We start from the raw sequence: 22,748 nt of genomic DNA on the forward strand, positions 1-22,748 counted from the left end.
CCAGCAGCTGCCGCGCGGCGGAGGCGGTACCTGCAGGCGCTCGCCGCGGCGGAACGCTCTGGCACGCCGTCCCTGCTTCACCATGTCGCGACAAAGCACCCTGTACAGCTTCTTCTCCAAGTCCCCGGCGCTCAGGGACACCAAGAAGGCCGCGGCCGGAGCCTCCCGCGAAGGCGCCGCCGTCCCCGGGGCCTCCGCTTCCCGCGGCGGGGATGCGGCCTGGAGCGAGGCTAGATCCGAGTCCCGGCCCGCGGCGGTGTCCGCCTCGTCGCCCGAGGCGAAGAGCCTCAACGGGAGGCTGCGGAGCTCGGCCGCGCCGGCCGCTCCGGACAGGTACCCGGCTGGGCGGAGTGGGGGTGCTGAGGCGGCGCGCGGGGCGTCCGGAAGGAGGGGGAGGCTGTGAGTGGCCGGGCCGGAGGAGCGGGGCTGGTGCCTGGGGCTTGCGGGGGGACGCTGGAGGCGCGTGCCCACTTTGGGGTGGGGTGGGGTGGGTCAGGAGACTCTGCGGCCGAGACCCCCCATCGACCGGGGTGGGGGAGCCCCGCGAGCGGGGTGGGGGGGCTGTTGTCCGGTGCGGGCTGGGGGGGGCGGGGCGGGGCGGAGCCACAACATCCTAGGGTGCTTACGGGGAAAGACGGCAGGAAACTTGGGCGGCAGGTGGGAAGTTTGTTATCAGGTGGGAAAAGGTGTTCCGGTTTGGGACGACGCAGTTTTGTAAAGTACGATTGCACACGAGGGGGTTTTTCGAAGTCTTGGGGTGTAGCGCCCTGGCCAAGAAAATTGGCTGGGGAAGCATATCTGGGGTTGTCCTAGTGCTTTGTGAATTTGCCTGTCTTTTGTAGAGACAATTAGGAGACTCTTTTGTTTTTGGAAAGCTGGCCTTTATTTTAAACACATTGGTTGGTGGCTGTTGAAGCCAGTGATGACATGGAGACTTAAAAAGAAAAAAAGAAATCAGAGCACATCGCTAGCCAGTGGTTCTTCGCAGCGATTTCTGATGCCTGTTCGAGTGTCCTATAGAAGTTGTTGGATTTTTCAAAGTTTAGCTGTAATTGTAGAGTCAGTCTCTGGGTGTGTGTGGGGGGAGGTGTTTTTTTGGTGCTGGGCCCGAAGCGCAGAATCTTGCATGCTGTACCACTAAACTTGCATGCCCAGCCCGTAATTGTGTATTTAAATTATCGGGAAAAGCCACTGGAATAGTCTAGGGTTGGAGCTTCTAACTTGGAGCGCTTGCTGTAGTGTGTTCCAGGTCCCGGCTAGGTGTGATCTCAAAGCCAGCTAAAGAAGTAGTAACCTCTGCCAGCATAAAAGCTAGCATCTGGCGAGGAATTATTATTTACTTGGTTGTGAGTTGATTTTTGTGGTATCCAAAATAAAGGTTGCATTTTTTTTTTTCGATACAGGGTTTCTCTGTGGCTTTGGAAGCTGTCCTGGAACTTACTTTGTAGACCAGGCTGGCCTCGAACTCACAGAGATCCGCCTGCCTCTGCCTCCCAAGTGCTGGGATCAAAGGCGTGCGCAACCAACGCCCGGCTTTCATTTACTTTTTACTGTAAGGTACTTTATGTATTTTATTTTAATGTATCCAGAGTAAAAACTGATCCCAAAGTAGAATGAGAGAGAGAGAGAGAGAGAGAGAGAGAGAGAGAGAGAGAGAGAGAGAGAGAGTGTGTGTGTGTGTGTGTGTGTGTGTGTGTGTGTGTTTTGGAGAGGGGGAAGCTGGGCTCAAGCTAGGATTTTTGTTTTCCTTTTTTTTCGGTTTTTCGAGACAGAGTTTCTTTGTGGCTTTGGAGGCTGTCCTGGAACTCGCTCTTGTAGACCAGGCTGGTCTCGAACTCACAGAGATTCACTCGCCTCTGCTTCCCGAGTGCTGGGATTACAGGCTTGCCCACTACCACCCTGCCAAGCTCTGTAAACTAAAAGGACAAGTTGGAGCTAGCCAGATCCGAGTGGGTTCTGGTTCTGCAAGCTGATCTGGAAGAGAATCTGTAAACCGGAAAAATGAAAGGGGTCAGACAGAAGACGCCTTTCAGTGGAATGTAAACTGGTCCAAGCTTGGGGCAGATAGGTCCAGAGACATTTGGACATGGGATGGAAGCTGAAGATAACTGAGCATCAAGTTTGCTGTTAGGATTTCCTTTTGTGCTGAAGTGTCGGTGATTTGCTTGTTTACTGGTTCTTTGCCGGTTATGTGTGATGCATGGGCTCTTCCATTCTGTGTTTTTCTTTCATTCGGCTCTGGCTGCCTTTTTTTGTTTAGAGACAGTCTCACTGTGTAGTCTTGGCTGTCCTGGAACTATCTTATGTAGACCAATAGACCAGGCTGATTTGAACTCAGATTGGCTTGCCTCTGCATTCTGAGTGCTACGATTAAAGATAGGGTGTTAACTCCAGCTTTGTCTTATCTTCTCATCTCCTTATTTCCCTTTAATTTTTTTATTCTCAGTTTATCTTAATTGAAATATAGCATTTACCCTTCCTTTTCCTCCTCCCAATCCCAATTTTTTGGGGGGGGTTTCTCTGTATTGTTTTGGAGGCTGTCCTGGTACTCACTCTGTAGACCAGGGTGGCCTCGAATTCACAGAGATCCGCCTGCCTCTGCCTCCTGAGTGCTGGGACTAAAGGCGTGCGCCACCAACGCCTGGCTTCCAATTCTTAAGTTATAAATTTTAATTTAACTTAAAAACATTTTTAGCTGGGTGGTGATGGCATGAGCCTTTAATCCCAGTGCTGGGAAGCAGATCTCTGTGATTTCAAGGCCAGCCTGGTCTACGAGTTCTAGGACAGGCTCCAAAGCTACAGAGAAACCCTGTTTGGCAAAAGCAAGCCAAAACAACCATTTTTTAAAAAAAAGATTTATTTATTATGTATGCAGTGTTGTACTTGTATGTCTGCAACATAACGAGAACCAGATCTCATTATAGATGGTTGTGAGCCACCATATGGTTACTGGGAATTGAACTCAGGACCTCTGGAAGAGCAGCCAGTGGTGCTCTTAACCTCTGAGCCATCTCTCCAGCACCAAAACAACCATTCTTTTTTTTTTTTTTGTTTTTCGAGACAGGGTTTCTCTGTGGCTTTGGAGGCTGTCCTGGAACTCGCTTGGTAGTAAAACAACCATTCTTAATGATGTATATTTTTATGTGTGCTGCTATGTTTATATGGATGCAGGCGCCCACTGAGGCCAGAGGCATAATTTGTAGTTACAGGTGGTTGTGAGCTGCCCAGTGTGCATGCTGCAAATAGTACTTAAGTGTTTTTAGCTCACTGGCGCCATCTCTCTGGCTTCCTCTTTTTCAGTTTTTAGGCTTAAAAATACACAGAATATTAAACATACTGTATACTCATAATACATTTACAGACCTAACTTGTGGGTGTTTTTGATGTGTGTCAGCTATCCTTGAACTTGGGGCTGCCCACCTGCATTAGCCTCCTGAGTGCCGGTCTTTTTAGTTTCATTTAGCTCCTCCCCTTACTCCAACACTGTGCTATTAGAGGATCATTTATTTATATGGTATCTCTAAATTAGTTTAAATTTTGGAGATGGGTCTTGCTTTGTAGATCACAGTGGCAATGTTTCCCAAACATGCACCCGCCACTCCTCACCCCCACCCCGTTTGTTTCTGTGGCAGTCAGGCTTCGAACTTCATACATAGCTGCAAGTGACTTTGAACTCCTAATTCTTCTGTTTTTTTTTTTTTTCTTCTTCTCAAGTGCAGGGATTACTGGCCTGTGCCACCATGTCTGGCATCTGTTTATAGAAGCAGATAGTAGCTTGGGTCAATCAATGTATTCTTTTTTCGAAAAGTAGGTTAAAATGTTGATGATGAGGTGGTATCCATGTGGGTACCAGTAGTTGGTGCCCACACGCACTAAATGTTACCTAGGGAAGTGCTTTGCTACCGAGCCACCTTAGCATGTCATTTCTTCAGTTAAAATACGTTGGAAGTGAATTTATGGTAACACCATTTTGCCTTGACTCCATTTTGTGTCTGTCTTGTTGCAGGATATATGATCACACTGAACTCCAAGATTGCATTATTTACTAGAAAAACCTAGAACATAGCATTAATCCAAGAGCTTTCTGTTTGAATATTGTAAACAGGATCAAGTAAAGTCAACCACAGCTCAAGAGACCGAGCCAGCAATCAGTTGGCAGGAATAAACCATAGAGAGTAAGGGAGTCAGGAGGATGGATAGAGAGATGCACAGGAAGAAGATGGGAGGGGCACTTAGTTTGTGGTTTGTTGTTGGACACTGTAAGAAAGGGGGCTTCAGGAAGTCCGTGGGGTGCTCTCTTCCTCTGAGCTTGCAGGCTTTCACCCCAGCATCTGGCTCCCAAGTTTTTATTGGTAAAGTTGAACCATTGAGATTTTGTTAAAAACTGCCTTAATACTTCAGCCTCACCCTGCATAACCACTTCCACCTTGGCAGCACTTTTAGGACTGTCATCCCTGACCATTGTCCAGATGTTTGTGCAAGCTAAAACATAAAATTAAAATAGCTAAGAAGATTCATGAATAAAACATAATTGTAAGCTGTGCAAAGACACCACCCCCACACACACTCACATAATTGATTTTGCCTTTAAAGTGAGCTGCACCAAAGACACGTTTTGGAGGAGTTAGCTTACTCTTGGTCTGGCCATTATTTTTTTATTGTTATTTATTTTTGGTTTTTGGAGACAAGGTTACTGTCTTTGGAGGCTGTCCTGGAATTAGCTCTTGTAGACAAGGCTGGTCTCGAACTCACAGAGATTTACCTGCTTCTGCCTCTGAGTTCTGGGATTAAAGACGTGTGCCACCACCACCTGGCTGGTCTGGCCATTATTAAAGAACTCTTGTGGTCTTAATTGGCTTAATTAGCATGGTTGTTGGTAACTATCTTGAGTGGATCCTTTCACTTTTACATTAATTTATTTACATCTTAAGTAATTTTTAGAAACAGACTGGGCATGGTAACATCCTTTAATTCCTGCAGTTGGGCAGGTGGTTGTCTATGAGGTGAAGAGTTTGTAGAGAGTTCTAGGCTAGCCAGTGCTACATGTTAAGGCTATCATAAAAGTAAATTTTGTGTTTCTAGGTGCTGTGTTTGCATGTGTGTCTGGTACCTGTGGAGGGAGGGTAGATCAGGAGCTGTGATCTGGGTGCTGAGATTTGAACCGAGGTCTTCTGGGAGAACAGTGCTTTTAATCTCTGAGCCTTATCTCCAGCCCACTGATTAATACTTAAGACACTCATATAATACAAGCTGGCTTCAAAACTTGCTGTGTAATGGATGACAAGCTTGAATCTCTGACCCCCCCATTTCTGGATACTAAGGATTACAAGTGTCTCTTTGTGCCTGGCATTTATTTTACTATTAGCATTTATTAACTATTTTGCCTCATTGAATTCCAAATTCAAAGAATAACTTACTTAAAATTTAAGTGGCGCACACCTTTAATCCCAGCACTCGGGAGGCAAAGGCAGGCGGATCTCTGTGAGTTCGTGGCCGGGCTGGACGGACAGCCTCCAAAACAATACAGAGAAACCCTGTCTCGTAAAACAAAACAAAATAAAAAATTAAAAACTTCTGGTACCCAGTACTCTGTCATTTCACTTGGGCGTCATGAGGGGCCAGTGTTTGTTACCAGGGGAGGGGATGAGATCCTTTTTGGATCACTTATTTCACCCTCTCCTTTTGTTTTGATAAAAGACACAACTGAGGAACAACTAAATAGAAGTATATATGTGTGCTTATCTATATGTATGTGTGTGTACCCATGTGCATTTGTGGTGCCTGAGGAGGACCTCAGACCTCTGGAACTGGAGTTACAGACAATTGTGAGCTGCTACGTGTGTTCAGGGAACTGAACCTGGTTCCTATGGAAGAGTAGCCATTTCTCCCACCCCATTATTTCTATTTTTTAAAAAGTTATGTTAGTCTATGGGTGCCGTGGTAGGCTGTAGAAGTCAGAACAACTTGGAGTTGGCTCTTCTACCTGTGGGTCCTAGGGATAGAGTCCAGGCAACCAAGCTTTGGCAACAGGTGTGTTCACCCTGAGTCATCTCAGCCCTGTCCTGACTTTTGGGAGACAGGGTTTCTCTGTGTAGCCCTGGCTGTCCTGGAAACTCAGTCTGTGGACCAGGCTGTCCTGGAACTTAGAGAACCACCTGCCTCTGGCTCCCACACGCTGGGATTAAAGGCATGCGTCACCACACCAGGTTGTCTTGACTCTTTCTGAAAATTAATTATGCTATTTATGTGGGGCTCTGGGTGATGGCTATGACTGTGCTCATGCATGGAGTGTGTGTGGAGTTTGAAACAACTTGTTACCCAGGTATCTGACTTGCTGAGCCATCATGCTGGGTCTCTGTGTAGTCCAGGCTAGCCTTGAACTCAAGATCTGTCTCTGTCTTCAAGATTGCATAATAAGTACATGTGGGGACTGGGGAGGTTGGATGGTAAAGATCTTGCCTTTTGGTTCTTGGCAATGGGGAGTTAGATCCTCAGGGCTAGCAGGCTAGCTAGCAAGTCAGCTAGCCTAGCTCATTTGGCAAGTTCTAGGCCATTGAGAGATTCTGTCTCAGAACCAAAAAGGTGGCGGCTGGTAACGGAGGTGTGACGCCTGAGACTGAACTTTGTGCACGCCACACACAAAGCTTTAGTATTGTTAGAAAAATCTGAGAGCTGCAGGACGCCTCATCAGAGCTGGGTGGTGATGGGCACACCTTTAATCCCAGCACTCAGGAGGAAGAGGAAGGTGGATCTCTTCAGTTTGAGGCCAGCTTGGTCTACAGAGTGAGTTCTAGCCAGGGCTAAACAGAAACCCCATCTTGGAAAAAAAAAGTGGTAAAGTGGCCGCTACCAAGCCTGATGACCTGTGCTTGAACCCTGGAACCTACATGGTGGAAGGAGATTTGTCCTCTGTCTCTATGTGCATGCCATAGCACTTACTTACATACCCTCCACATACACACAAAGAAACAAAAGTACAAAGAAAAAAATCTGATACTGCATATACTAAATGTCTGCTTTAGCTGGGCGTTGGTGGCGCATGCCTTTAATCCTAGCACTCGGGCCGGGCTGGACCGATAGCCTCCAAAACAATACAGAGAAACCCTGTCTCGAAAAAAACCAAAAAAAAAAAAAAAAAAAATCCTAGCACTTGGGAGGCAGAGGCAGGTGGATCTCTGTGAGTTGGAGGCCAGCCTGGTCTACAGAGCGAGTTCCAGGACAGCCTCCAAAGCAATACAGAGAAACCTTGTCTTGAAAAACCAAAAAAAAAAAAAAAAAAAAAAAAAAAAAAGAAGAAAAAGTCTGCTTTATTGTGTCATTCTTGTAAAATGTGCAGTTAGGAGGACCAGCCAGGCTTGTCCCCATTGGCATCTTTCTCCCTACTGGAGTAAAAAACTTGTCTTGGTTGATACACAGTTTGTTAAAGCATGAAAAATGTGTCACACTGGGAAATAGAGCCGTAGCCGTCCATCAGCCGAAATAAGGAGTGCGGCCTAGAGAAAAGTCCCCTTCCTCCTTAGAGAGCTTAGCCAGGTGTGGTGGCACACACCTTTGATAGCAACCCTAGGACACAGAGACAGATAGATCTTTTGTTTGCCATCCAGGTGTACGAGGAGTTCCAGGACGGCCTGGGCTACATAAGGAAACATCGCTGAAAAATAAAATTGAGGGAAAAACGTGTTTAGAGAACTCAACTTTGCAGTGTCTAAATTGGCTCAGTGAAGGGAAGGCCTGATGAGACTGAAGACCAGCCCCTGCTGGGCCGTAGGGTGGTTAGTGCTGAGGGCAGCTAGGCATTTCCCTGAAGCCTGATAGTCAGATGGAGAGGGGACTTACTAGTGCTTGCTTAAAACTCGGTTCGTGCTTGGCGAGGCCAGTAATAGCCTGGAACAGGGCTTTGAGGAAATTTCAGGGTGCTGGGAACACCCCCCTCCACACACACACACACTCTGGCCACCGAGGGCTATGGTGTAGGTGAAGAGCAGCTAGGTGGGCTTGAGATCCTGAAGAAAGACTGGCTGGGACAGGTCAGGTTAGGACACAGTTATCTAACTGTTTGAACTGTGCTGGTACAGCTTCTTAGTGATGAGCGTGTAGTGAGCCTGAGGCGATAGGCATAAACTTGTTCTGGTCACTGGGGCCTGAAGTGAGCTAGGCACTTGTGGTGCACACCTTTAGTCCCAGCACTTGGGAGGTAGAGGCAGGAGGATCTCTGTGAGTTCAAGGCCAGAGTTACATAGAAAAACAATAGAATGAAATTGCGAGCCAGTCTTATAAAGATAACGGGGCTGGAGAGATGGCTCAGAGGTTAAGAGCACTGGCTGTTCTTCCAGAGGCCCTGAGTTCAATTCCCAGCAACCACATGGTGGCTCACGACCATTTATAATGAGATCTGGTGCCCTCTTCTGGTGTGCAGGAATACATTCAGGCAAAAGGCTGTATACATAATAAATAAATAAATCTTTAAAAAAAGATAATGCTCATATTCTCTCACTATTGTATTCTAAAAGTGTGTTTTGCCCCTTTGGGTGGCAGGATGGAACCCTTAGCTGTGTTGTGTGCATGGTAGGCAAGTGTTATACCAGTGACCCATGTTTCCTAAATAACGTGTGCTTGTGTGTACACAGATACATTTTTGAGACAGGTCTTGTAATGTAATCCAGGATGGCCTTAAAATCACGGAGTTTCTCCTGCTTCCGCCTTATTTATGTGCTGGCATTACAGGCCTGGTTGGGAATATTAATGTGTTTTGAAGAAATACTGTTTGACAATTGGGTTGATTTAGTTGATTTCAACTAACTACTCTGGGATGTCTGAAGTATTCTTACTATAGTAGTGTGCTTATTTTAAGATTGTAGGTTCTGAGGACCTTTTAAGTAGGTCTAGAGAACATTGCTATTTAGTGCTTTTGGGCAGAAGTAGCTGTCAGTGGTCTTTCTGTCATGGAGGGGTTCTTGTATGGTACCACAGCCCAAGAGACTAGCTCCCAGAACTGCTCCAGGGTAGCGAAAAGAAACGCCAGCAGAGTAGCAGGACTTAGGAAAATCTCTGTTTGAAGGGAAGGTAACTTTATTATTACTGTCTCTTGAAAAACGACACTCTTGTCCCTTCAGAAAAACTGTAGACAGTGCATAAGTGACTTATTCAGAATCACGTGGCATCTCTTGAGTAAACAGTAAGAAACAGCCATCCTGATACATAAGGGATCACACGGTTTCTCTCAGGCTTAGAATGAATGATACTGACTGGCTGGAAGTGAGTAACCATGGCAACACTTGGGGGGGCAGGCTGCAGGCATGTCCTCTCCACTCATAGCCTGAGACATCATGGAGTGTGACCTTGAAATTCAGGACCTAAGCAGTAAACAGTTGGCTTGTAGCATAAGGTTGTGAGTCTGCAGAAAGTTCAATGCTGAGTTGTGTCTTTTATGTCATCTGCTAGGCTTTTTAAAAAGCAAGTGAGAAACTGGCACTAAAGTTGTTGTTTGTTTATGCCAGCCTTGGTACAGCAGTAGACACTGAGAAACTTGTCTTCAAGCAGTTTGTCTACAGGGCAACTGTCTGTTTGCTCTGAGGTCTGTAATTGTCTTAACATGGAGTAAAGGGAATAAAGGCCTGCCTAAGAAAGTGTATTTTATTCACCCAAATTACACAGTATAAGAAGTCATCATTCCATCAATTCACAGACATAGTTATGCCCCGAAAGTGGAAAACACATCACCAATGGGCCATGAAAAGAACTCCACAGCTGTTCTTTTTAGAGAGAAATTGTGGCAACACATGAGAAGTTATAGACAGAAACAAGCAGTTCCCACAGCCATTAACCTCAAGATCTTTCTCCCCGACAGAGAATTATCATCTGGTGGATCACTGTTGAATATTAGCTGTCATCTGCTTTATATTCGTAATGGCCTCTGGCAATATGATCTGTTAGTTTTTTTTTTTAATCCCTTTCCTCAGACAACTCACAATGGACAGTTTTTGTGAATCATGAACCTTTGGAAAAAAAATCCTATAGGCATGTGTATTCTCATTCTGTCTCTGACTCTCTGTGCACTTGTTGAGGAGACTAGTTTGGTAAGGGGAAGCAGCTTTTGGAATGTTGAGCACATAGGAGTCTAGCTGGAACAACCCTGGCTAACTTGATTGAATTCGATAACGTCACTATCAAGCTGCTAGTCATTCTGTGAATTCATTTCCTGTTGATTCACTTTCTGATGTGTAGTATAGGTATGATACTAAGTCTTCTGTGACTGGCAGGATGCTGTCTGAATTTTGCCATCATTTTAACTTCTGAGAAACAGTTGCTCATATAGTATCAGTTTATTAGTTGTCATAATTGTTAGATAAGCATTGTATTAGTTTGCTTGTTTTATAAAAGTTACTTGAGCCTTCTAACGTGCCAGAAGTTTCTAAACAAGCCTTAATGAGCGCTTCCTTAAAAGTGTTTATTTGTGGGTTATTAACCAAATTCTATATTTCTTTTTAGCAACAGTTCTTGTGACTTCTCACCAGGCGATTTGGTTTGGGCTAAGATGGAAGGTTACCCTTGGTGGCCTTGCCTGGTTTATAATCATCCCTTTGATGGAACATTCATCCGGAAGAAAGGGAAATCGGTCCGTGTTCATGTCCAGTTTTTTGATGACAGTCCAACCAGGGGCTGGGTTAGCAAAAGGCTGTTAAAGCCATATACAGGTAAGAGATACAGGGTGAGTGGGAGAGGGGAGACTGATTCTCCATTATACAGTGAAATTGTGTGTGTTGGGGGGGTTTCCATAGCAAATTGCAGAAATAGCAGTTGTAAAATACAGCATAATAAAGAGAGGGGATGCAGCTGGTCTTAGCTACTTCATTTTGTATGGAACTTTTATTTTTGTCTTTTGAATGACTTACAGCAATTAAAGTCCTGCGAGGAAAATTTCATCTCTTGATGGGAGTTAGTTAATTTCCTAGTTAACTGTGAAACAGACATGAGAAGTGTAAGAAGTTAAATTAGCTCTATTTTGAATGGTAAGAAGGTAGTATAAGCAGGAGAATAGCATGGCCTCAAATTGTAACAAATTGAGTATGTTCGAATTGTTTCACAGCAGAAGCCTTCATAGGCGCAGCCTTATTTGCACAGACACCAACAATGCTGCATATTTAACCTCACATGAGCTAAGGGTATTGTCTCCAGTTATATGCAGTGTACCTACAGTGTTGCAGGATACAGTACACTGTACATTGTCCACATCCTTTATGCCCAGACATCCCACGCTAGCACACTGAACTCTGGTATGGGAAAAAACAGGGTGAGTTTCTCAGAACTCTTAAGAACCACACCTTTGGTTAGTACGCTTGTCCTGCAAAAGGTAGGTTCATTGAAAGCACCATGTCAGAATGGAAAGAGAACCAGGAAGTTGAGTCTACTCTTTTACGTACCTGCTGTATAATCTTGGTGAATGATACTGTTACTACTCATATATAAATGATTTTTAAAAGATTTATTTATTATGTATACGGTGTTCTGCCTGCAAATATTCCTGCAGGACAGAAGAGGGCACCAGGTCTCATTACAGATGGTTGTGAGCCACCATGTGGTTGCTGGGAATTGAACTCAGGACCTCTGGAAGAGCAGTCAGTGCTCTTAACTGCTGAGCCATCTCTCCAGCCCCATAAAGTGACTTCTTTTGGCAGGTAGCAGATGACAAATGAGTTCTGTAGGGTTAATTTTAATATTTTAAAACTGCCTGGGTTCCTGACCTCTTACGTTGTTTCTGTGCGTGTGAAGTGTTGTGTCTTGTCTTTTAGACTCTGTGCTTTGTTTTTGGGCTGAGGGTATATGCTTTGGTGATAGAGCCCTTGTCAAAATGTGCACAAGTATAAGGCCTTATTTTTTCCTTCTAGTGCTGGGGAAAGTGTAGGCCTGGTTGTCCTGGGTATCGTTATGCTGACTAGGCTGGGATTAAGGGAGTGGTGGGGCTTGTTTACTTTTTGGGACTAAATTGTACAGTCTACTTTCAGCTCATTTTGAATTTGCTTTTGGTTTTGTTTTGTTGTTGTTGTTTTTGGTTTTTCGAGACAGGGTCTCTATGGCTTTGGAGGCTGTCCTGGAACTCGCTCTGTAGACCAGGCTGGTCTCGAACTCACAGAGATCCGCCTGCCTCTGCCTCCTGAGTGCTGGGATTAAAGGCGTGCGCCACCAACGCCCGGCTTGAATTTGTTTTTGTAACAAGGTCTTTTTACATAGCCCTGGCTGTTCTGGAACTTACTTTGTAGACCAGTCTGGGCTCAAACAGACATCTCCCTGCCTCTGCTTCTCTATGCTGGGATTAAAGGTGTGTGCCATCACAACCTGTCTGCTTTGAATTGAGTCTTCCTCCTTTAGTTTCTCTGAGCTGGGATTACAATCCCACTACTAGGTTAGGTCCCAGCAAGTCCCTAATTTCTTTAAAAAAAAAAAAGTTGTTTTAATTAGCTAGCCAAGAGCATGGACGGAGAGGCCTCTTTTGTTCAAATCTGTCTTGTAGGTACTGGATCAGGTGTGTATGGGGGTGTGGCGTGGTGTGGAGTGAAGCTACAGCGGGCACTGGGGAAAGTTCAGATCCACCTTCCAGCTGATAACTTTCGAGACAGGGTTTCTCTGTGTGGCTTTGGAGGCTGTCCTGGAACTTGCTCTGTAGCAAGTTTACAGAGATCTGCCTGCCTCTGCCTCCCGAGTGCTGGCATTAAAGGCGTGCGCCACCCAGCTGCTAACTCTTGTTGCAGGTTATAGCTTTTGCTCTTTAGGTAAAGGGTAAGTTGTATCTTCAGTTTGTCTTAGATGGTTCATAAAAGGTGTTAGTACCACCAAAGGGTAGGCTGTCCTGTTTCCATGTGCAGACAGAGGGTGATAGAATGCTTTGGATGTGTTAATTTAGACATTTGGCTTTTTCTTCCAGTCATGGTTCTATTTAGCAGAAGAACAGAGCAAAGCCACTTCTGTTTTCCGTTAACGTTAAATTGGTCATGCTAAGTTTTTGTTGACTAGATGAAAGTGTTTTCACTTATGATATTGATGAAAATCAGGTTCTAGAGATTGAGTCTTGGGTCCATGGTAGGCCGACATTCAGCCACTGCATTACATTCCCATAAAATAAATGTTAAATGAAGAAGAGTTGTATCTTAAAGCAGAGAGGTCTTTGAATGTTAGGTTATGGTGGTATTTGGAGGAAAAACTAAATGGTAGGCTACTTGCTAAAGAAATGCAGGTTGGTTTCCTTTTTTTTTCCCCCTGAGAGTTGTATGTAGCTGAACATGCCTTGAGCTCCAGATGTCTTCTCTCCCAAGGGCTAGCTACAGATTACACTTACTGTTACCTCTTCTGGTTTACTGGGTTAATGGTGCAGGGGATACAACCCAGGGCCTCCCTCATACATGCTAGGCATGAACTTTACCAATTGAGTCACATTCCAACCTGGCTATCCAGTTGTTTATTTAAGTAAGTCTCATCTGTCTTTGGGACAGTTTTACAAAGAGTCCCTAACCATCAATCTTGTTGATGTTGTAATTTGACCAGCTATCCAGCCACTTTGTTCTCATTGTTAAGTTTATTTCTAGGTTCAAAGTCCAAGGAAGCCCAAAAGGGAGGTCATTTCTACAGTTCAAAGTCTGAAATACTCAGAGCAATGCAACGCGCAGATGAAGCCTTAACTAAAGACAAGGTCAAGAGGCTTGAGTTGGCAGTTTGTGATGAGCCTTCAGAGCCGGAGGAGGATGAAGAGACAGAGGTCAGGCCTTCAGTTCTCTTAAGGGGTGATGGGGAGAAATGATGTATCTGTGATGCACACACTTTTAATCCTAGCCCGTGGGAGGCAGAGGCAGGAGGATTTCGTGAGTTCGAGGCTAGCCTGGTCTACAGAGCCAGTTCCAGTACAGACGGGGCTGTTACACAGAGAAACCCTGTCTCAAAACAAAACAAAAACAACGATGTGAATGTCCAGTGTGCTTATATGTATATGCATATACCTGTACCTTCCCTGGATTGGACGTTAGCTTACTTAGATTTCCAACAGTTTCCTCCCCCTTTTTTGACAGTCTTTGTAGCCGAAGCTGGCCTAAGTTACAATCTTTTTGCTTTTTGCCTTTCAAATATTGGGATTACAGACTGTTATACATATTGTCTCCCAGTCCTGGGGATTGAACCCAGGGTCTCATACATGTCAGGCCAGTGCTCCACCACTTAGCCCATCAGCGCCTTCATAGAAAAAAAGCTATTTTTTAATTTGAGACAGAGTGTTGGCAAGTTGCTCAGGCTAGCCTAGAACTACCAGCTCAACCTCACAAGAAGTTGGATTACAGACCTGTGGCATCAGGTTCAGTTTATTTTAAACTTAGTATAAACTGAAATAGCTTTAAGAAAGAACACTTTCTCAAGGGCAAGATTCCACAGTAGTATTGTTTCTGTTTCTTTGAGACAGGCTCTGTGTATCCCAGGCTGGCCTTGAACTCACATGTAGGGGAGGATGACTTTAGTGATTCTCCTGCTTCTGCCTCATTCCTGCTGTAGGACCCAGAAATGTGCATGTTAGTCACCTGAGCTACATCCCTGCCCCACGATGGCCTCTATCCCAGGGATCTTTATGCTCCAGCCTCTGAAGTGCTGGGGTTATGGGTGTGAGCCGTAATGTCTGGGTTTTGTTGTTTTTCCTCCTGGCAGGCGCCTGCAGCCTCTGTGTCTGACACGAGTGAAAAAGACCAGAGTGACAGTGAAGAGGAGCCGCAGCCTAAGACGCAGGGGCCTCGTAGGAGCAGCCGGCAGGTCAAGAAGCGAAGGGTCATATCTGACTCGGAGAGTGACGCTGATGGCTCGGACGTAGAGTTCAAGCCGGACACGAAGCATGAGGGAAGCAGTGAGGAGGAAATGAGCAGTGGGCTTGGAGACAGCGATAGTGAAGGCATGGGCACCTTTGGCAAGGGTGCTCCAAAGCGGAAGAGAACAGTGGCAGGTCACAGTGCCTTCAGAAGGAAAGCTTCAAGGAAGGAAACCCCCCCAGCCACCAAACGAGCAACTCAGATTTCCTCAGAAGCCAAGAGTACCTTGAGCGCCTTTTCTGCTCCTGCAAATTCTGAATCCCAGGCCCACGTCAGTGGAGGAGGCGATGACAGCGGTGGGCCCACTATGTGGTATCATGAAACTTTAGACTGGCTTAAGCCAGAAAAGAGAAGAGATGAGCACAGGAGACGGCCCGATCACCCCGACTTTAATTCTTCCACACTCCATGTGCCTGAAGATTTCCTTAACTCCTGTACCCCAGGGATGAGGAAGTGGTGGGAGATTAAGTCTCGGAACTTTGATCTTGTCATTTTTTATAAGGTGGGGAAGTTTTACGAATTGTACCACATGGACGCTGTTGTTGGAGTCAATGAGCTGGGGCTGGTGTTCATGAAGGGCAACTGGGCCCACTCTGGCTTTCCGGAAATTGCATTTGGCCGATTTTCAGATTCCTTGGTGCAGAAGGGCTATAAAGTAGCACGGGTGGAGCAGACTGAGACCCCAGAAATGATGGAGGCGCGATGCCGGAGGATGGCCCATGTATCCAAGTTCGATCGAGTGGTGAAAAGGGAGATTTGCAGGATCATTACCAAGGGCACACAGACTTACGGGGTGCTGGAAGGCGAGCCCTCTGAGAACTACAGTAGGTACCTTCTTAGCCTTAAAGAGAAGGAGGAAGATGCTTCTGGTCACACTCGTGTATATGGTGTGTGCTTCGTTGACACGTCACTGGGCAAGTTTTTCATGGGTCAGTTTCCAGATGATCGGCATTGTTCCAGATTTAGGACACTCGTGGCACACTATCCTCCTGTACAAATTTTGTTTGAGAAGGGAAACCTCTCAGCAGAAACCAAAACAGTCCTGAAAGGTTCACTGTCCTCTTGTCTTCAGGAAGGCCTGATACCAGGTTCTCAATTTTGGGATGCCACTAAGACTTTGAGAACACTGCTTGAAGGAGGATATTTTCCTGAGAAGTCAGAAGGCAGTGGTGCGGTACTCCCTGAGGTGCTTAAAAGAATGACCTCAGAGTCAGACTCTGTTGGCCTGACACCAGGGGAGAAGAGTGAATTGGCCCTCTCTGCTCTAGGTGGTTGTGTTTTCTACCTCAAAAAATGCCTGATTGACCAGGAGCTTCTGTCAATGGCTAATTTTGAAGAATACGTTCCCCTGGATTCTGACACGGTCATGACAGTAAGACCTGGTGCTCTCTTCACCACAGCCAGTCGGCGAATGGTACTAGATGCAGTGACATTAAACAACTTGGAGATTTTCCTGAATGGGACAAATGGCTCTGCTGAAGGGACCCTGCTAGAGAGGCTCGATACGTGCCATACTCCCTTTGGCAAGCGGCTCCTGAAACAGTGGCTTTGTGCTCCCCTCTGTAGCCCCCGTGCCATCAGTGACCGTTTAGACGCCGTGGAAGACCTGATGGCTTTGCCTGACAAGGTCGCTGAAGTCGCAGACCTCCTAAAGAAGCTCCCAGATCTTGAGAGGCTACTGAGTAAGATCCACAACATTGGATCTCCCCTGAAGAGCCAGAACCACCCGGACAGCAGGGCTATAATGTACGAAGAAACCACATACAGCAAAAAGAAGATCATCGATTTTCTGTCTACTCTAGAAGGATTCAAAGTAGTCTGTAAGATTATAGGGCTTATGGAGGATGTCGCTGACAGTTTTAAGTCTAAAACCCTCAGGCGGGTTGTTACTCTCCAGACAAAAAATCCCGAAGGGCGCTTTCCTGATCTGAGTGCAGAGCTGAACCGATGGGATACGGCTTTTGACCATGAGAAGGCTCGGAAGACTGGACTCATCACTCCCAAGGCAGGCTTTGACGCCGATTATGACCAAGCACTTGCTGACATCAAGGAGAATGAACAGAGCCTCCTGGAGTACTTGGATAAGCAGCGCAGTCGCATTGGCTGCAGGACCATAGTCTACTGGGGAATTGGTAGGAACCGCTACCAGTTGGAGATTCCAGAGAATTTTGTTACCCGTAATTTACCGGAAGAATATGAGTTAAAATCTACTAAAAAGGGCTGTAAACGATACTGGACCAAAACAATTGAGAAGAAATTAGCTAATCTTATAAATGCTGAAGAACGTAGGGACATGTCTTTGAAGGACTGCATGAGGCGGCTGTTCCATAACTTTGCTAAAAATTACAAGGACTGGCAGTCTGCTATAGAGTGCATTGGAGTGTTGGGTAAGGCTTTAAACAACTCTGTTCCTGTCCCCTAGGCTTTGTTCTCCAAACATGGGTGTGTTCTCTAAACATGGGTGTGTTGACATGCTTGTTTGGATCAAACTGTGTTGCAGAAAGCGATTGAATTTTCTGAATCTTGGATTTTTAGCCATTAATAATTGCCTTATGACATTCTTTCCCCCTCCATTCTTGGAATAATTGAGGTAAGAATTTTGGTTTTTTGAGACAGAGTTTCTCTGTAGCTTTGGAACCTGTCCTGGAACTCATCCTGTAGACCAGGCTGGCCTTGCACTCAGAGATCCACTTGCCTCTGCCTACTAAGTGCTGGGATTAAAGGTGTGCACACCACCGCCGGGCTTCAGTTTTCATTTAACAAATGCTTATTGGTACTATGTCTTTTTTTTTTTTTTTTGTCTGGGACAGAATCTTTAGCCCAAGCTTACTTTGAGCTCCTTGGCAATCCTCCTGCCTCAGCTCCCTACCTGCTGAGATTACTGAGAAAGCTGAGAGTAAGGTACTACTCTCTGGCTTTCACAGTTTAATTTGCCATGGATCAAATTAACCTAGAGTCTGTGCATGCTTGGGCAAACATTGCCACTGAACCAACTCTTGAGCTCAAATTACTTTTGTAATTTGAGGGTTTTTGTTTGTTTGTTTATAAAGCAGAGAGAGTAAATTTCGTTTTATTATTTGTGGTTCTTCCTTCTGTATTTCCTCGACTCAGATTTCCATGGAAATAATTTTAGAGGGCAGAGGACTGGGCAAGGTGGGTCTAGGCTTTGTGTGACCTGTATCTCTAGTCCTTGTATGGAATCATGCCCTGATTTGTGTGCTTATAATTTGGTAATGTTAAAATATCAGGACTACTGTATCTGGAACCATTTGGGCATCAGCTTTTTAAAAATATGGCAACCCAAGGTATTATACTGAGATTTTAACACAAAACCCTCATCTGAATACAATCATCAAATGGACTGGAGCAGTAAAACCTTTCTTTCGCAGCACGTAACTCTAAATCGGTCCATCTGTCTGACTCTAGCTGTTCCTCAGCACTAGCCGTAAGGTCCTGTCACCTGAGGCACTTGGTGAATCTGGCTGTACAAGCACCCCACCCCCATGGAGGAGGGGAGAGAGAGCTGAGAACTGCCAGGATGGAAACTTCTCCTGTCATTGAAGACATGGAAAACACCCAGGCTAATGACAACTTGTTTTCAGTAACAGCATTTTGTTGTTCTGAGACAGGCTCTTACTGTGCGGCCTTTGGCTTTCCAAGTGCTGGGATTAAAGGTTCAGTACCATGCCTGGCACTTTGAGCATTTTAGGACAAAATGGAGCATACTGCCTTTACTGAGTAGTATAATGCTTATGTATGTTATGGGGTTAGGCATGTGACAGTTCCCGTGGAGGTGGAGAGGACATCTGAGTGGGAATTAGCTCTCCTTCCACCATGCAGATCCTACAGATTGAACTAAAGTTACTGGGCTTGGTGGCAGGCACCTTCAGCCTGCTGAACATCTCACTGGCCCATTTTTAAAAGCCATTTTGTAGAAACTGGAATAAGCTAAGTCCTGTGTAGTGGGCACGACAGTATACCCAGCAAGAAATTTAACAAAACCTTCTTTTGACAGATGTTTTACTGTGCCTGGCTAACTATAGTCAAGGAGGAGATGGTCCTATGTGTCGCCCAGTAATTCTGTTACCAGGAGAAGACACACACCCCTTCCTAGAGCTTAAAGGTTCACGACATCCCTGTGTTACAAAGACTTTTTTTGGAGATGATTTTATTCCTAATGACATTCTAATAGGCTGTGAGGAAGAAGCAGAAGAAAATGGCAAAGCCTATTGTGTGCTTGTTACTGGACCAAATATGGGGGGCAAATCTACACTCATAAGACAGGTAATATGCTTCATATCCTATTACTTGGAAAGTGATTGTAACGTGAGGGGCAAATGTACTATAGTCCATTTTCCAGAAAGCACAAAGTCATGTATTTGTATCAGTCAGATGCCTCTTAGCTAACGTGAAGGTGGTAATGCTCTGGTGGTAGAAAACTCACCATTAGGTGTGTGACCCTGGCCTTGATTCTCATGAGCAACAAGGCAGGAAGGGAGGTTTTAGGTGACAAGTGTCTTTGATGTAGAGATCATATGATAAAATAATGGTAGCTTTATTTTGATGCTGGGGATTGAGCCCAGGGTCTCATGTGTGTACACGTTAAAGCTGGTTATATCATCTCTAGCTGCACTGTCTTCCCTCAGCTATTAGAGGAAACAAAGCAGCCATTTTGACATACTTGTCTCTTCTAATTACTACACTTAGCCAGCCACAGAGCTGAAATTGGCCTTTGAATTTCCAAAAGGCTGTAAAGAATAGGCACATGTTACATCATTGGTATCTAATTTGCTAGTGGCTGTATCACATGTATTTTTCAACTTTAAAAGAATGTGACAAGTATAGGGGTTATGCATCCAGGGCTGGCTCTCAGTTTTAAGGCACTTCCTCTTGATCTTGCCCTTCTTTTAATGCCAGTCAGAACACCCCTTTCCTCTCACCTTCACAGGCTGGTCTTTTGGCTGTAATGGCCCAGCTGGGCTGTTATGTACCTGCTGAAGAGTGTCGGCTCACACCGGTAGATAGGGTGTTTACCAGACTTGGTGCCTCAGACAGGATAATGTCAGGTGAGTTATTCTTTATACTCCACCCCTAAGGCTTTTACAATCCAGTTGGCAGTGATTAAAAAACAGCTGCCTCTTGTGTTAAACTTTGTAGTTTCATCTCTTGCTTGTCCTGTTCACATAAGATATAATCTGGTGTTAATGCAGTCCTATGTCCTTTTTTAGGTGAAAGTACATTTTTTGTTGAGTTGAGCGAAACTGCTAGCATACTTAGGCACGCAACAGCACATTCTTTGGTGCTTGTGGATGAATTAGGTAAGAAGCAGTTTTTGTTTGAATGCTGTCTTGAAAACACTAGAAGTACTCCTTTCTAAAGACCCATTCCCAGGAAGTTAGCTACTATGACTGTACACTTGTATCCCTTCTAGCAGTACTGGGGCTGAACCTTAGTCTCCTGTATGTTAGGCAAGAGAAACACATTGCCCATCTCCTTCCTCCTCCTCTTAAATAAATGATGTGTATGTGCCATCATTTAAGGGCATATATTGCTATTCTATAGGAACAGAGTTCATTTCTAGCGCCCACACCATGCAGTGCCCTTAGATTGATCTCCTGGAACTGTAGACAGATTTTCAAGATGGGGTTTCTCTGTGGCTGTGTTGGAACTTGCTCTGTAGATCAGGCCTACTGGGTAATTTTTGACAGGGCTTCTAACTAAGTTGTTCAGATTGGCCTTGAACTCCTGAGAAAGCTGGGTTATTAAGCCTGTGACAGCTTTAAGTCTTCTAAACTTGTTAAATCAACTGTGTACTGGGGACTTGCTGCCTGGGACTGATGATACTCATTTGAGATGGAGGATCAAATGTTTGTTGTCCCTGTTCCTAGCACCTCTTAATGTACAGTACATTTTACTTTCACAGGAAGAGGCACTGCAACTTTCGATGGGACAGCCATAGCCAGTGCAGTTGTCAAAGAACTTGCTGAAACTATAAAGTGTCGAACATTGTTTTCTACACACTATCATTCATTAGTAGAAGACTATTCTAAAAATGTTTCTGTGCGCCTAGGACACATGGTATGTGGAACTAATCGAGCATTTTTTATTGTCAGCACATAAATCATAGAGTCATTATAAAACAATGTCTCTGGTTTTGAAGGCTTGCATGGTAGAGAACGAGTGTGAGGACCCCAGCCAGGAGACTATCACCTTCCTCTACAAGTTCATCCAGGGAGCGTGTCCCAAGAGCTACGGCTTCAATGCAGCAAGGCTGGCCAATCTTCCAGAGGAAGTCATTCAAAAGGGACACAGGAAAGCAAGAGAATTTGAGAAGATCAATCAGTCATTACGACTATTTCGGTAATTATTTCTAGATAAAGAGTAGTTTTCCTATAGCTGACTTTGTAAAGAGTTGGAAATCTGGCACAGAGACAAAATATTTTTTTTTTTTTCTTTTTAAGGGAAGTTTGTCTGGCTAGTGAAAGGCCAACTATAGACGCTGAAGCTATCCATAGGCTGCTGGCTTTGATTAAGGAATTGTAGACTACATTGGAAGCTGAATTGACTTGACAAAGGTGGTAAATTCAGACAACATTATGATCTAATAAACTTTATTTTTTAAAAATGACCATTTTTCCATTTTCTTTCTAGGAAATTAAACCCTTTTAATTCTCATCTACCTTCTACATAATGGTTATTGAATACTCCACAATATATTAAGTCTAGATGTTATGGTACATGCATACACTTTCAGGCTGTTTATACCCACTGTCACCAATACACATAAATGGGGGGGGGGCTATGAAACTGTTTAGGGCTGTATATATACTGGTCTCAGCTTAATGCAGGAAATTGCTTTAATTTCCAGCCATTTTGTCTAAACTGTTCAAATAAAAACTATGAACAGAATTTAAATACAGGCCTGTTTTGAAGAGACTTTCTAAAGTGAACTTTAAAACATAGTAGTTTTTACCCTTCACAAAACTGAGATACAAGAATACTTTGTTTTACAGTGCATCCCTTCCTAGGAAGTCTCATTAAAACACTCAACTGTTTTCTAGGGGTGTTTTTTTTTTTTTTTTTTCCTTGAATGCTGCAAAGGAGAGGGAAGGAAATAATAGTCTTAACTTTTCTTAAAGGATACCAGAAACATTGCTGGATATAATTTAAGATTAGTGTTTTTCTCTTTCATAGAAAGAACGTACATACTGGGACATGAGTACAGTTACAGCAAGTCTAGGTGTGCTAACAAAACAGGGCACATTCAAGTACAATAAGATTTTGCTTGAAATTAAAAACAAACTACATGAGATTAAAGCATTAAAATCATATTCTCAATCTGAATACATGTTAAAAAATCAATGCAGAAGTGCTAGCTCACGTTTTTACCATATTACAAAAGCAATTGGTACCCATGTCCATAAAGGCAGCAACAAAGCTGCTGTCTATTGAAGATTACTACTGCAAATCGGACTGCATTCAATGCTAGCTGTAAAAACACCAGCTTTTTCAGAAGTTGGTATCTGTACAAAATTGCAGCTTATTTTCTTCACTTCTGTCCCTTCAAAAGTCTTACACAGTAATGCTAAAACACCCAGCTTTGAGATCCTGAGTCAATATATTGCCACTTTCTTTTTGGTAGCTTGAGCTTCATAGTGTCAACTGACCTTGCGTATCCACTTTTCAGTACAGTCTCTTTCTGTAGCATGGGCAAGTATTTTAAATCTTCCAAATGTTTTAAGTTATGGTGTTAGAATGGCAGGACGTTTTCTTTAGAGAAGGAATTCAGTTGTGCTGCAATGTATTAGATTCTATAGGTGGAGCAGAGTCATATAATGTGTCTGTATCATGAGTAGGTTCACCAGCTAATGTACAAGGATTGGACAGTGTTCCAGCACCACAGTCACAGAAAAACCT

The 22,748-nt window shown here is 44.5% G+C and overlaps 2 protein-coding genes across 4 annotated transcripts in view; one reads left to right on the forward strand and one right to left on the reverse strand.

Annotated features, from left to right (window-relative positions):
* Positions 1 to 21,459, forward strand: Msh6 (mutS homolog 6). Its single transcript, XM_040738937.1, has 10 exons — positions 1 to 333; positions 10,489 to 10,694; positions 13,578 to 13,747; positions 14,677 to 17,218; positions 18,847 to 19,115; positions 19,780 to 19,897; positions 20,060 to 20,149; positions 20,755 to 20,909; positions 20,992 to 21,191; positions 21,293 to 21,459. The coding sequence occupies exons 1-10, from the start codon at positions 83 to 85 to the stop codon at positions 21,372 to 21,374; spliced, it is 4,083 nt and encodes a 1,360-aa protein (XP_040594871.1). The 5' UTR covers positions 1 to 82; the 3' UTR covers positions 21,375 to 21,459.
* Positions 21,426 to 22,748, reverse strand: part of Fbxo11 (F-box protein 11) — a 70,453-nt gene continuing 69,130 nt past the window's right edge. For all 3 annotated transcript variants that reach the window (XM_040738939.1, XM_040738938.1, XM_040738940.1), the window contains exon 23: positions 21,426 to 22,746. In XM_040738939.1, coding sequence (XP_040594873.1) covers positions 22,617 to 22,746 — 130 coding nt within the window. In that variant the 3' untranslated portion in view covers positions 21,426 to 22,616. The remainder of the gene's footprint in view (positions 22,747 to 22,748) is intronic.

This window comes from Mesocricetus auratus, unplaced genomic scaffold, assembly GCF_017639785.1.
Source record: "Mesocricetus auratus isolate SY011 unplaced genomic scaffold, BCM_Maur_2.0 Super-Scaffold_100676, whole genome shotgun sequence".
Taxonomy (NCBI): Eukaryota; Metazoa; Chordata; class Mammalia; order Rodentia; family Cricetidae; genus Mesocricetus; species Mesocricetus auratus.

What these genes read in the sequence shown, in the direction of transcription:
- Msh6 (XM_040738937.1), top strand. Translation starts at nt 83, where the DNA reads ATGTCGCGACAAAGCACCCTGTACAGCTTCTTCTCCAAGTCCCCGGCG. An exon ending in CTCAGACAGGATAATGTCAG is followed by an intron (nt 19,898 to 20,059) that starts GTGAGTTATTCT and finishes GTCCTTTTTTAG; the next exon opens with GTGAAAGTACATTTTTTGTT. An exon ending in GGTGCTTGTGGATGAATTAG is followed by an intron (nt 20,150 to 20,754) that starts GTAAGAAGCAGT and finishes TTACTTTCACAG; the next exon opens with GAAGAGGCACTGCAACTTTC.